The following is a 16,286-nucleotide window of genomic DNA, read 5'->3' on the forward strand; positions in this document are numbered from 1 at the left end:
TGGTATACTTTGCGAAAGAATTTATTAAGAAGAAATGAAACGTTTCTCAAAGATAAGAATGTCAGGAGTTGTTATTCAGAAGATCCAGTTCAAGTATTCCACAGAGATTTCTCTAAACTTTCAAATTGATTGGTGCTGAAATAGAGAAACATGAGATTTGTAAACAATCATGATTGCTTCACATCTCAAATATTTTTTTCCTCTCTCTCTCACATACAAAGAAATACGTATATATATATATATATATATATATATATATATATATATATATATATATATATATATATATATATATATATATATATATCTATATATACAAATACCCGAAGTATATTTGCTACTTAAATGCAGCCAAACCCTAAGGGTGAATGCTCCTGTAGCTTGTAGCCCTAGGAGAACATCTGCTCCAGCTGGCTATTGACACACATCTGTACTCTGTCGGTATTTGCAAAGGGAAGTCATCCTTCCCATCGTCGATCTGACGTGATTCGCACGGACTCACGTTTCTGGGTATTTACCCTTCGTCAGCGTACGACATTCACAGATCTTCGATGCGAAGGCGTCCCAATGCAAATACATATATACTTTTTCCAGTGACGAAAATTCACTGATCTCGAAAAAGTGTTTTCAGTTGTCCGTCATAGGCCGACGTTGACTGCTGTTGTTGAGTAATAAACTCTGGCCGGTTCGCATGTGGGCTACACATGATCTTGAGCAGCGGAGACATGTCGGAGTACTTTATGCACCTCTTCAGCACATACCTATATCGCAACCGCTGGTTCCACGGCTCTGCGTGTTCTAACGCAGTTCAGCATAAAATAATGCCTTTCGTAGCCTGCTGTCCTCCATCCTACAAACGTGTTCCACCCAGCGCAGTTGTGATGGGGTACTGATGGCCTCCACACTAACTAAAGTACATATATATATATATATATATTTGTGAGTATGGTGCGTGTGTATGTACGTAAGTATACACACACACACACACACACACACACACACACACACACACACACATATATATATTGACAATATAAAAAATAAAATTTACTGCGAAGTAGCAATAGCATTACCTTTAATTCTATAGTAATGATCAACCGCCTTTTAAGACCAACACGTTTCAGTTGCACCGATTAGTAATCGTTGCAATTGCAACCCTACTATAAAACAGTGTAGTGTAATTGGCACAATGAATGGAATCCTGGTGATCGACTGATACGGCTAAAAGGGTACATACGTTCTACAGACGTTTCAGACCAAGACACCTTAGCAAAGATGGGAAGCTTCAAAATACTTTTACGCGAAAATCTTGTCACAATACTAGCTTTACTCATTCATAGCCACACAATACATATTCTAGAGCAGAATTGATAACCTGATCAAATTGCAGCGCTGATTGAAGGACTTGGACAATCTGATAAGATGTCAAGTATTTACAAACAGACTTCAATAGTTTCTACAAACAATAAAATTTAGAAAAGTCTTTAGTTTATCGTCCTTCTGTTACTAGCGATATTGTGTGGCTCTTAACATATTTTTGTGAAAATACTTACCACAAACATTCATCAGTTTTATTGGAACCAACTCTGGGGCCATGCACAGGGAACCACCAATGCAAGATGCGAGACCTGCTAGAGCGCTGAAATGAATCGAAAATAAATACAGTTATTTCGAAGTCGAGAATCTCAAACAATAATCGAATGGTAGATCACTGAACTGCGTTATTTCATCAGTTCAATGATATAAAATGAAATGTTTAGTGCGATAATCAATAAGCTTATTGTCAATAGAAAGAGATATATCAATAACATTAAAATTATATGATATAGACATGTTTCTTTACTAAGGTCGTTGGTGATTCACAGAAGTCTTTCGTCTTTATGTCCCCTGTGGAAAGTTAGTGCGAATATCTTTTGGCTGGGGCGGTGGTGGAGATAATCATTCACCTTCCTTAATACTCATATGTATATGTGAGTATTACAGTCGATTGTTGTTATCATTTGAATATGTTGTGGACACACTTTCCCAAAGATTTCTTGCAAATATTGATTATGCAGTTCATCTTATGTAGCCAATCTCCAGCTTAACGAAACGTACATATGATGTTGTCCCTTATAAACACTTTCCAATGCTTTCTTTTGTTGTCTACATATTATTTATGTAAAACATCATACTGGATTTCAGATACAATTACAACACAAGAGCTGATATTCATATGGTCGGCTTAATACTGGTTGTTAAACAATTTGCGGATTAAATTATACAAGACAAACATATCCGTACACACGCATACACACACACACACACACACACACACATACAGTCATGCACACAAACACACATGCACACACACAAATAAACACACATGCACACATAAAGTAAATCTACAATGATTTTCCAGAATGTGCGAATTGTGTCGCTGGGTTATCCGTTGCGTGATTTTGAGCCTTCCTCGTTTTCTCCGCATTTTGTATTATGTCGAGTGAGCTTTTCCTGAAACGAGCATCTCTCAGATAAAAACTTGAATCTCTCTCTTCTCTATCCTCCTCCTCCTTTCTCTCTCCTTGTCTCTCACACACACACAAACACACGAGGACATTAACCCAAGCACTCACATAGTCATACACAACATGTTCATACATACACATAAGTTAAAAGTAAAACGTTAGTTATAATACACAACAAAATAAATAAAGTATTCTTACATAGCACCACCGGCGGACAAAATTCCCAGACTAGCAGACATTCTCAGAACACATTCGCTAGCTACGTTGGCATCGCAGTTGGGGTCAGCTGAAATAGAAATGAAAATTTGTATGCGCACAGTCGTATATGTATACATTCATACATATATGATTATATACATGTGCATAAGTATGTGTGCTGATAAATACTAAACTATTACATACCGCAAACAGAGTCCATGAATGATGCACCATCTGCGCAGTCTGCTGCCTTCATACAATCAGAAACGCCGGACAAGTCACTGTAATACAATTGCAATAAACATAGTTATTTCCACATTGTATTAAATACGAACATAATGCGTAAATGTGATGTGAAATGTTAAATGTAGTTTGTTTGTCTCAATTGATACTTGTCTCTAGAGTATCATCGTTAACATTATGTTCCAAAAGTTTATGTGTAACCAATAGAATATTTTTCTATTGCAAAACACAAAAAATGTGTTGAAATTGATTTTGACATTATCTCCTCTAATTATTTAAATATCCACACTAATCAGATACGGATAATATATAAACATATACAAGCATACATCCATAAATACATATATGCATGTATGTATGTATGTATGTATGTATGTATGTATGTATGTACGTATGCATGTATGTATGTATGCATGTACGTGCATACATACATATAGATATGCATACATACAAACAAACATACGTGCATACGCACTTCAAACCTAATATAGAAAGGGACACTTTTTCAAATAATAAAAAAAGCCTGTAAACGTTGGCTTACGAGAGATGGGGTCAAAAGCAAAGCTAATAATCAAAAAGTCCTTCCAGAAAGAAATTCATCATCTTACTTGCATAAAGTAGCACGGTCAAAAGCTCTTCCTAATTCGTTAAATTTGCTTACAACACAAGAGAAGGCTACACCTGTATTGCACTCGCCATATACACCTGAAAACAATGAAGAAATAGTTAGAGATGTAAATATTTCTGGGGATATTTTCTGTTCCTACAAATATATAAATACATATGATAATATATTTGTAATAAACTATACGATATTACTAAGAAAATATTCGTTATATATTCACATGATATATACAGAGATTTAAACATCTATTGGATATACTCATACATTAAAATGCTCATCAGTTATATTGGAAGATTAACATATCACATAGACTTATAGACACTTTAAAATATTAATTTGACATATTCACCAATTAAAGATCAATATGTCGATAGATTAAATATTAAAATATATATTTGGATTAATAGGTTACATAAAGGAATGCACGTGTAGAGATTAAATTATGATATTGCATAATTATATACACTAATATCCATGTGTTGTTAAACGTATGTAAATCGGTACTTATGTAGAGGAAACGATTCAAAGTAACATATAATCCAAAAATCTACTGAATAGGGTGGGAATCGATTAAGCTGTCTCTATTAATTGGTGGCTGATCGAATTACAGATTATATCAAAAAATGAAAGACAGACACTCACACAAACGCTCACATATTTAATTTAGGATATTTTTATGAACGGGTTAGTTGGTGGAAGTTGTCTTATTCTCTGCCTTGACTGCCTCCATTTCACGGTCTTTTACTTTTTATACCATTGTCTTGACTCATGTCACCATTCTCATCTGCCCCCTTATAATACACAGATTAATAGTAAATAGAGACATCGACCTAACGAAATAATATCAACAAAGAACATGTTATCTATTAACAATTCTTCATCATCCTCAACGTTTCATCTGTTGTCAATATCTACAAGTACAACTCAACTTTCAGATCAACTGAACGGTGGGTAGTCATTGATTCCAATTTAACAACGTTTAACATTTCGACCGTCTTATTCACCTGAATGGTACTGTTTTGGATGGTGATTCTTCAAACTATAGCACTTCATGTAGGCCTTATCATTCTCACAGCATATCTCGTGTGTATGTAAATGAAACTCTACTTTCATCTCTCTATAATGAATAAATCTATCATTTAACAAGTTATATCATATATTTAGGGACTGGCTAAGCGCATTGCAACGGTTTTCAAATACACATTATTTGTGTATAAAGATATAAAGCAAAATATTATTCAAATTTTGATTCACCTGCAACAAAGAGGGCCGCGATAAGTATATACTTGTACATGTTGAAAGATGTTTTTACTGGTATTTCAGATGGTCTCAGCAGTAGTTCAGTAAGGCGTTGAATAATTATAGTGAAAACGCTCCTTATATTTATAGTTACATATACCTCATTAATATTAATTACATTATTGATTGCTACCAACATATGTGTCCCATACGTTCTGACATTATTTGAACATTAATTAAATTTCATTCAAATATTTCAGTAGAATATTTACACTATAGTCTTGTATTGTTTCTCTTTTGTGTAAATACATATGTAAATAAGTTAATTACCCATCATTCAATGTTCACAATTAAAGTCCCAATACCGTTAGCTTTACTTTATAAACATCTGTCATACTTTTACACCTGAATTAATACTAGTAATATAGATTTTGTTTTTAGAATTCCTTTCAATTTGTAAACTAAGAGTTTCGATATAAATGAATAAAGTTTTGAAATTAAGAACAAAAGCCAAATAAATTATTTCCCTACCTCATTATCATTGACACGTGGTAAAATTGAACTCTGAATAATAAAATAAGAAAGCATACTATCATGCAACTTGACGATTTTGTGATACGGTTTCGATTTTTGGAAAAGCGGCAATGACCATTGGAGCTCAAAAATTTCTCATCAATCTAAAATCGTGGATTAGAGAAGAGTGGTAATATGGTGAGAAATTACAGGCTTTTCTGAAAGGGAAAAATATCCACAAATAAATTAATCAACTAGCGTATGTGGTGTTTTGACCTGCCAATAATAGCAGCGAAATACTGCTCATTCCACATATAAATACTCTTTGGAATAAATACCGTTGTTGATCTAGCTATAGACCTAGCTGTAGACCTAGCTATAGACACCTTTAATTTTCAAAATCTTTTATTTCGTACGCAAAGCGAACAATCGAAATGTAACCGATAGGTAGGACTACATACTTTAGTATTTAGCTGACAGTCCCTTTGCAGTTTTTTTATTCAGAAACTCTTTTTGTCGTTGAACTGATGAGCTTTGTGATTGTCTCTTGTGAAATCTCTGCTCACTTTTCACGCAAAAATCGAATCAATTCAACTTTAGATTTAGGTTTTTGTCGAGTTCTCCGTATAGTTCTATCTAGTATGCTCCAAAGATTTTCAATTGGGTTCATGTCAGGAGATTGACTCGACCAAGGAAGATTTTTGATCCCATTTTCAGTCAGCCATTGCTGATTCCTTTTCGCTGTGTGGCATGGAGTCCCATCTTCCATGAATAAAACTCTTTTTTTGTTATGTTATCTTGTGAATACATCGGATGTAGTCCTTGCTTAAGCATTTCGATGTGTTTATCAGTTTATGGTTCCAATACATTTGATCAGCTCTGAACGACCATTGCTGGTGACAGCTCCCCATGCCATTACAGAGATACCTCCTTGTTTCACAGTCGGCTGGAGTAGTTTCAAATCAAATTCTTGATTAGGAAGCCTCCACGGACAAATACGTCCACTGTCTGAAAATAATGCAAATATAGATTCATCTCAGAAATCACTCTATCCCAAAATGAAGTGGATTTTTCTGACATCTCCTTAGCCCATTTCTTTCATTTTATGATATTAATTGGTTGAAGGAGAGGTGTTCTTCTAGCTGCTCGTCCATAATACCCAAGGTTATGCAGATATGTAACACATGTTCTTGGACTAACTTTGACCTGTTTGCAATCTCAGAAGCCTTCGAACGGGGTTCGTTTTCCACAATTCTCTTCAAACAGCGAAGCTTCCTTTCCGAGGGCTCAGGTCGGCCGGGACGAGAATTTGTTGATTCTTTTCCTTGGCTTATGAATTGCACTATAATTCTATTATTAACAGTAACAAGAGGGATTTGAAGATTTTGGGCAATCTTTCGCTGGCTAAGACCAGCCTCAGTTTGCCCAACAGTACGACCTCTATGAAAATCTAACAGATTTGCTGAATATATATATATATATATATATATATATATATATACATCATTGGAGTTGGCCCCTTTGACTACTACTGTATGATCTCTATCTTTCAGAAAATTATATAGGCACTTCCCTAGTATTCCCATTGGACGGAGATCATGCAGTTTATAACATATTATACGATGATCGACTTCATCGACGACTTTCGGAAAGTTGAGATTTATCCTATCCACATTTGAATGGTTAAGCAAGTGCTTCAGCACCCGGTTATAGTGTTGTAAGAACTACTTCAGTCAGCTATTCCTTCGTCGGAAAGCATTTTGGGTGTTGTGAGAAAGTAATTTTCTTCCAATAACGTGATTAGTTTCCCTCGGATAACTGTTCCATCGTCCCATGGCTTTGCTGACGTGCGAGATTATAGAGATGGCGTACATAGAAAGGGGTGGATTTACAAATGACGCTGACAAATAAATATAAAATCAAAGAGTGTGCTGAGGTATTAGGGCATTAACAATATATTCAAATTCATATATTGCCAACTGAAAAAATATTAGATTCGCACATTCACCTGGAGAAAATTATTTCGTATAATTCCAAATCCATATCAACTGATGTAAGCAATATGAAATAAAAACACCGACAATGATATATTAACGATTACACATAGATTCCTCCTTCACATTATCTTTTATTTTTTCTCTACTACTATTGTCTGTTATGATTCTGAATATTTCCAATGTAGTCGCTGCTCACACTTGAGTATAGAACTATATAAATACAAGTAAAATCTTTCAGAATCACTCTCCTTATCTCTGCACTTTTCTGTAAGAAAACCTGTTAATTAAATTGAGAAGTTTTGAACTCGAAAAGTAGAATTAAAAATTACCTAAATTTAAACTAATTTCATGATTTAATAACGACCACAAGAATGAGTTTTTCTTCAAATTTTATATATGTTTTCAACAAGATTGCGGATTATAAGTGTTTATCTGTTAATCCTTTATAATACTTTCTAATATTTATATGAGCAAAATATTTCTTTTCTAGAATTAAAACCTATCATGTAGAAACAAATTGATATTTCTTAAAATGTATTTAAAGAAAGTATTAAATTAATTAGCTTGTATGAAAATTCATAGGTATATATGCAAAGGGATTTATTGTTCAAAGATTAACGATGACAGATATCATTTTATGAGGAAACAATATTGAAATAAAATTGAAATATCTTTCATTAAGAATATTAAAATCTTGATGCTTGGACAGTTGGTAAAAGTTAATAAATATCATATATAGATATTCCACCCAATCTGATTTCGAAACCTTAACATTTATTTTGAATAATTGAGAAACATATTAACATCTACTGTGTCACATTTTGTAAAGAATTATTTCAGCTAAAAGAATTATTATTGTAAATAATTTATCAATAACATCTAATTAATGTAATTAAAATCAACTTTCGATAATGAAGAGAAATGAATTTCAATGCCTCAATATAGATTATGAAGAAGACCTTGTCACATATGTTGCACTCTTTTTGTGCATGTCTTTCAAAAGAACATTTCATTCAGAGATATTTCAATGAATAAATTAGCCTATCGATTCAACTTTACACTCTTATAAATATGCTTCGTTGTTGCTTGTAAAACACTCACATCACAACACAGCTGAAGAGATCCTCGCTGAGAAGATAAAAACATATCAAAAATGTTGAGACTTATCGTACTTGTCACCGTCTGCATTGTGGGTAAGTCAGCTTCTATGTCATTCTCTTAGATGATGCTGTTATTGAAATTTAAAGAAGCACTAAGTATCACATGTATATGTTTATTAATCCTGTTGTATATGATTATATATGCAGTTTGTTTATATTGCTTCTGTATAGGTTTTCGTTTCGTAGATGCAATTAATGAAGCAAGCGGCATTAAGAAGACTTGAGAGGCTGATACATATATCAGTTGATCCGTCATCTTCCTTCTAACGAAGCTTCGGTGCCGTCCATATACTATACATTCCCTCTTCCTTCTCTTCATTACACACATATGTAGCGAAGGTGCATGGCCTAGTGGTTAGTGTGCTGGTCTCACAATAGCAAGATTGTGGCTTCGATTTCTGCGCGGAGCGTTGTGTCGTTGAGCAAAACACTTCATTTCACTTTCCTCCGGTCCACTCAGCTACAAATAAGTGGATATACCATAGACTGGAGACCCACATAGCGGGTGGGAACGTTGTGATCCCGATCACTTCCACAGAGTAGCCGTTGTATAAGTTCTAAGACCTGTCTAGCACCATAAGTTGCACAGCCGTTCAGATACGGTAGCTTCGAATGGCAAATGCATTATGAACTTTGGTTGTCAATATTAAGTATTTTGTAACAATGTGAACAAAATTAGTCGACTGTTTGCAATCTTTATGCACGAAACTAAGTATCTTTAGTGTAAGAACTACACTCATTGAAGTTACCAATAGATTGAGGATTAGAAACGTGACACTCGTTGTGCTTTCAAAACATTTTCTTCATCATTATGTATAATATTTTAAAATATATGAAAGAAGAGCGAATTCAAGTGACTTGGAAATGTGTAAATTGGGTTACAGGAAATTCTGAGCCTTTTAGTCGTAATGCGTTAACGAAACAGTAAATTTACATATTGGTTTTGCTCAGTTATCCTTTCTCACTGATTCAAAAAATTTATGCATATATTTATATATGCATACATTGAATAATATATATGAATGCACACACACAAACATACATACGTGATATGTATGGCCGAATGCTTCAACTCGCGTAAATGCAGGCCTACGTTGAAGCCTCTGCATTGTCATTTGGTTAAATGTTATTTCGTACTTGCAGGTCGACCCATAGGGGTTTGGGTAGATGGAAAACGTAGGGATTCGAAACATATAGTCTTGTAACAAACTGATTCATGCTCATTCTGCTTGAGTATTCCGGTAAGGGTACATGCATCCTTGGAATACATAGCCACGTACATATTTATTAAGAAGTACAATTGTCTGATACCCTGAATCCTCACCGTCAAAAAAAGTGTGTGTGTGTGTGTTTGTGTGTGTGTGTGTGTGTGTGTGTGTGTGTGTGTGTATGCATTGTGTGGCTGAGAGTGTATGTGTGTCTTAATATATTAAATAAACATTGTATGTACTTTCATATAGTCATTTATTTAAACTGAACCAAGTCTCTGTTGGTGCAATTGTTAATAAATTGTACGCGGCGGATCACTTCCTGTACACACAATTAAAATTAGAATAACGACAATAGATGGTGCCAATTAGATACAAATATTTCAAAATATCCTTATTTATTTTGTCCAATTAATTCTTACCTTACAGGAGCAAATGCCGCCTGCACGTTTAACGAAATCATGAGTTGTGTACCGAACACTCAATATAATGCCAATGCCTCAAACAAACAGATCTGCAAGTAAATGAATTTCTTGTATACATTGTATCCTTAATGCCTATACATGCACGCATGCATATGAACAAGTCAGAGTGTGTATGTGTGTGTGTGTGTGTGTGTGTCTGTGTGTGTGTGAATGCATATATATATATATATATATATATATATATATATATACATATATATATATATATATATATATATATAAGTTAGTACATTATATATATATATATATATATATATGTATATTTGTATAAGTGTATATATGTATATATATATATATATATATATATATATATATATATATATGTATATTTGTGTAAGTGTATATATATATATATATATATATATATATATATATATATATATATATATATATATATATATGCATATGTATATATATGTATATTTGCTGTATGTAAGTTGCTGCATATAAATGTGTGTGTGTCTATGTGTAATTGTATATATTCTAATAATATTTCCTTGTGCATGTATACATACGTATTTATATAAGGGAGGTGTATATTCATTTTTATGTGTGTGAAAAAGAGGGTTCTGGTACGTATCGACACATGTGCGTGTGCTTCAGTGTGAGTGAGTATGAGTGTTTGTGTGCCTCTATCTGTGTGTGAGCATTTTACTTGATAATTACAGATGTATGCTTGTCTGTATTTGTATGCGCTTTCTCGTTGCAATATTAAGTAATAAAATTTCATTTCTTGTCTTTTGCAGAGCCATTGCCTCAGCTGGTAAATGTCTCGCTGGTATCGGATGCGATTTGAGCGTTGCAAAGTATATTATAACACTCCGGTATATATATATATATATACCGGAGTAAGCACATGAAATGTGCAGTGTGACTGTATCTGTGTGTGAGCATTTTACTTCATAATTACAGATGTATGTGTGTCTGTATTTGTATGCGCGTTCTCGTTGCAATATTAAGCAATAAAATTTCATTTCTTGTCTTTTGCAGAGCCATTGCCTCAGCTGGTAAATGTCTCGCTGGTATCGGATGCGATTTGAGCGTTGCAAAGAAAATGTATATGAAATTATGTGGTGAGTTTTAGGTTCATTTTCTTTCATTAATATGTGTAGATACGGAATAATTTTACATTCTTATCTCTTCCACATGTATACACACATGTGTAGATTATACTCAGACATATATATACATATAATTGTGTGTGGTTGTGTGTGTGTTTGTGTGTGCATATGTATGTGTATGTATATAAATATACATATGTAAACATTGATATGTATATCATCATCATCATCATCATCGTTTAACGTCCGCTTTCCATGCTAGCATGGGTTGGACGATTTGACTGAGGACTGGTGAAACCGGATGGCAACACCAGGCTCCAGTCTGATTTGGCAGAGTTTCTACAGCTGGATTCCCTTCCTAACGCCAACCACTCAGAGAGTGTAGTGGGTGCTTTTACGTGTCACCCGCACGAAAACGGCCACGCTCGAAATGGTGTCTTTTATGTGCCACCCGCACAATGTATATATATATATATATATATATATGTATTATATTTATATATATACATATATATATATGTAATATTATCTTACTGGTTGTAAGAGTTTTCATGTACATGTTTTGTCTGGGTGTAAAATATGGTCTAAAGCAAACGTTCTGCTCAGTACCACACATTTGGTTCTCTTTTGTTTGATCTTAAGCAGTTGAGCATTTCCATTGCTGGCTGACGATATATGCTTCTCTGATAACAAGCAGATTTAGTTGGGGAAGCATCATAGCCATGTCTTGAGAGGAATTCTTTGAAGTTTGAATAATGCACCTGTGGAAACATGGGTGTTTTGTTCAATATTCATAAAACCTTTATTCCGGGACATTTTGTGCAGGATAGGTTCCTCAACTTACAAAAAAGTCTAACTTGGCCCCACCTGCAAGGTCCGGCGTTGTTTATCTGTATATGAAATCAAAAAGTAACGTACACATGGTTGTGATGCATGTGTTTGTTACACCCTTCTCAGAAGTGTAGTCATGATGGGTATATTGGGCTTCGCATATTTGTAACCACAGTGTCCCTTTTAAGTCATGTACTACTCTCTCACTCGTTTATATAATGTTATGGTATAGTCTGTAAATACGTACTCGATTACGGTATAGAGATTAGCCATCTTCAGATTTACCTTCTGCTATTCAGTCGTAGTATTATACACAATACCATTTCTGCGATTGGGCGTATATGTATATATATTACATTATATATATATATATATATATATATATATATATATTTGTGTGTGTGTGTGTATACATGTGTATATATATGTATATACATGTGTGTGTGTGTATACATGTGTGTGTGAGTGTATACATATATGTTCCTGTACTTTGAAATAATTTGGTTTTTGTTACTCATATTCGTCTAGTGATTATTATTGATATTGGAACTATATCCGCTTTCTGTTCTCAAGGTCCTTCAACCAAATGCGACATTAAACAAGCTGCAAAATGCGTATACTTATCTGCACCAGCAGGCGCTGCCGGTTATCAAATGCTGCAAGGGTGAGTTATTATTATTATTATTATCATCATCATCATTATTATTATTATTATTATTATTATTATTATTATTATTATTATTATTAGTTTATGTTTGCCATTTGCTTTACATTTGTTATAATTTTGCTCCATGTCTCATCCAGAATCTTCAAGAGACAACAAGTTAGAAGTTCATGTTGGTGCTTAGGGTGCCATATATTTGGTTTTGTTCATAGTGTTGTTCTAGAGAATGTTTAAGAATCCATAAGGAAATTATGTTTGTTTTAAAACATGAGATTACATAGAAAGTATTTCGCGTAGGATATGGGCAGTTTCCATGAGCACTATCTTTTTAATTTCTGCCAGTTTGGGGTTTCCTGGTATTTGAGCTACGTAGCAATCAACCCTTTTGCTATCATTCCCAGAGCACCTATGACAACAGTTCTTGTTTTAATCTTCAGCTTTCATACCATTATAGAATCGAGCGAGACACCAATTTCCCAGAATACTTAATATGAACATTTTGAAATTTATTTGGCACTGCATTTAATTGTTCCTTTTCCAAACGTACACAGATTGGTCTGTGACATAAAACATGTGTCACCCAGACCTTTGTGTGACAGAAAATCCGAAGTTTCTATTTTTGAAAACGGTGATATGAAACGTAGGAAATTCGGCAGCTATTTCTAGAAGACAACTATATGCGACTTTAACATTCAGTCCGTTCCAATAAAATAATATACCACAACAAAATGCTTTTAGTTTGTCCCAAAGATATAAAACTGAGAAAAAGCAAATAACAATTACCTTACATTTCATATATTCTGTGTTGTGTCTGGTGAGGGTCATTTTCCTTTTGTGCAACAGAATATGCTTCAACGCACGAACTCACATAAAGAATCTTGCAAACCAAATCCATAAACGAAACATATATTTTGTGTTGTTCACTAACAACTTGAGTTTTTCTTCTTTGCTTTTATGCATTCATTTCTTATATTTCTAGTGTTGTGGCTAACTTCAAGACCTGCATGCTTAGCGCCGGTTGCAAAGCCAGTGCAAGCAAAATGTCTAGCCAATTATGTGCTGTAAGTCATATTACTTTATTTGATATTTTAAGTTATCTTGGTTTCTTGCTGAAACGTACTTCAGTTGATATTGCTGTGTTCATTGTTGTTGTTGCTACTACTGCTACTACTACTGTTGTTGATGTTGTTATTTGACATCAACCAAGCTGGAGTAAATCTATAACATGTTGCTGCTGTTGCTATACTTGTGAAACTACCGCCACCTTTTGTTTCTTATCGACACACCAATAACATCAGAAGCAGTCGAAGCACCTTCAACAACGTGTATAAGTATTCATAATACAGTTAAGATATAATATATATATATATATATATATATATATATATATATATATATATATATATATATATATATTACGGAAGATTAACAATTAATATTTATTCGATTTTATATTTATTTTAGACTGTTTAAACGAGCTGAAAGAAACACAACTGAAACACAACTGACATCCCAATTGGATCTTCAAACAATCTTTAAATTTCATCTTCCTTCCGAAACGTTTCTCCAATAAATCTTTGCAAAATTATTTTGTTTTTGCTTCATTTATTTCTTGAATGCCATCAGACAGTTTGGGTTTTAAAAATGGAAAACAATTATCAACTCATTTATAAGGATACTATAATCTAAATAAATGAGTATAGTTTTATGCGTACATACATATATACATTATTGGGGCCCTGGTATATGTAAGACACTACTTAATTACCAATCTTGAGAAATTCGGCTTCCCAAAACCAGAAAGGAGAAAGCTAATTCGAAGACTACAGATGCAATCCATCACTGGAACTGTAAAAATCTGTAGAACTTTCCAGAGGTTTATCATTTAAATATATATATGAGCATGTCTAGATATATGCATAAGAATACACACATAAAGCAAAACATACAGATCTACATATATATATATATATATATATATATATATATATATATATATACGTACGTATATACATACATACATAGATTCAAACAAACAAACATACACTGTTGTTGATGTTGAAATTTCAATGAAGGAGCTTTGAATCTAGGTTAGAAACCGGCTCTTTCTCTATAGGCAAGAAATCTTGAAATAAAACTGAACAATGATATTCATACATACAAGACTGAAGATATTAACCACTTTGTCGCCACCTGTGAGACAATGTCTTCCCGATATTATCTCTTCATGAGACATGAAACTCTGGCTATTATGGTCTGGATCAGGATAAGAAAGAAAAGAGAATATCTACAAAAGATCTGACCATATTGAGACCACTGTGTCAAAAGAACTTTAGTAGAACTTTTCACTTAAAACAATAACCACTTTAAACCACAGTCGGCCACATATTGTTGTGTGGGATCACAAAGAAATGATATGTTCTGTTGTTGAAATCAGCTTCCACTGTCGACATGAATGTGGTTAGAAAAATACAAGAGAAAGAGGATATCTATGGACCATTGATAAAGACATCCGTCTATTGTAAGTCAAGCACCGAATAGAGACTTTCAGCTTCACACCTATTATTAGTACAACAACTGGATACATATCAACCCGTCCGAAGCAAAGTATTGCTGGACTTAGAACCTTGGAGAGAGAATGCAAATCGTTAATATATATATGCTATAAATGATCACGATATTTGAGGTTATATAAATCTGCAAGAGCTTCCTCAGATTCAAAGGAAGACTGTTCAATCAAGATACATTCCTTCAACACATTGGTACCAAGTCGTTGACCGGTAAAAACGTTTAAATTAAAGAGAGAAATAGAACACATTTGTGCGCAAGCGTGTGTGAGTGCGTGATCGTGTGAGTGTGCGTGTACAAGTGTGTATATATATGTATATGCATTCGTGTATATATATATATATATATACACACATAGTTATGGTGCTGGCGCATAATAAACAGTTACCAGGGTAGCAAAATTCACGCAAGTAACAAGGATGTAGCAACCTATTCAAAGGTAGAAACTCCGGGTTAGTGTGCAATAATTTGTATAGTATAAGTAATGTTATTCAAATTCTGATACTTTCGACATATGTTTCGATGATAACATTGGTTTTATTCCAAAGGAATAAACGGTGTAAAATAATGTAATCTACTCAATCGGAAAGAAAGAGAACCAATCTCAACAAGACATTATAACAATTTTGATGACTGCATAAATGATAAACAGAACGCTATTAAATATTTTTAAAAGAACCGTTAGTAGATCTGACGTCAAACGTAGACCATAGGAAGAGAATAGATAAAGAAATAATAAGTAGAGAACAAATAAAGGAGAAATTTAGAGGGATATGTTGGTTGGAAAATGTTCAAAGGCTTAATAGCGTTCTGTTTATGTGCGTATATGTATATCTATGATTAACTGCACGTGCACGTGCACGTATGCGTATCTATGTGATGTTATACTGATATGCACGTTTACACACCAAAAGCTTAGAGAACCGTTAAGAATAAATAATCATATCATGAAATGCTAAAATGTAAACACAATAATTCAAAATTTCT

The 16,286-nt window shown here is 33.7% G+C and overlaps 2 protein-coding genes across 2 annotated transcripts; one reads left to right on the forward strand and one right to left on the reverse strand.

The window, feature by feature from the left end:
* On the reverse strand, positions 1-5,161 carry LOC149131082 (uncharacterized). The gene is made up of 6 exons (XM_089342266.1): positions 4,828-5,161; positions 3,557-3,653; positions 2,910-2,986; positions 2,706-2,793; positions 1,554-1,639; positions 1-135 (listed from the first exon to the last, which is right to left on the reverse strand). The coding sequence occupies exons 1-6, from the start codon at positions 5,009-5,011 to the stop codon at positions 113-115; spliced, it is 555 nt and encodes a 184-aa protein (XP_089198392.1). The 5' UTR covers positions 5,012-5,161; the 3' UTR covers positions 1-112.
* Positions 5,162-8,368: 3,207 nt separating this feature from the next.
* LOC149131083 (uncharacterized) lies at positions 8,369-14,319 on the forward strand. Its single transcript, XM_089342144.1, has 6 exons — positions 8,369-8,515; positions 10,120-10,210; positions 11,166-11,248; positions 12,641-12,731; positions 13,711-13,792; positions 14,196-14,319. Exons 1-6 carry the CDS (start codon positions 8,476-8,478, stop codon positions 14,202-14,204), a joined length of 396 nt encoding a protein of 131 aa, XP_089198270.1. The 5' UTR covers positions 8,369-8,475; the 3' UTR covers positions 14,205-14,319.
* The last annotated feature ends 1,967 nt before the right edge of the window (positions 14,320-16,286 follow it).

Source organism: Octopus bimaculoides, chromosome 25, assembly GCF_046866305.1.
Source record: "Octopus bimaculoides isolate indiv1 chromosome 25, ASM4686630v1, whole genome shotgun sequence".
In the NCBI taxonomy this organism is placed as follows: domain Eukaryota; kingdom Metazoa; phylum Mollusca; class Cephalopoda; order Octopoda; family Octopodidae; genus Octopus; species Octopus bimaculoides.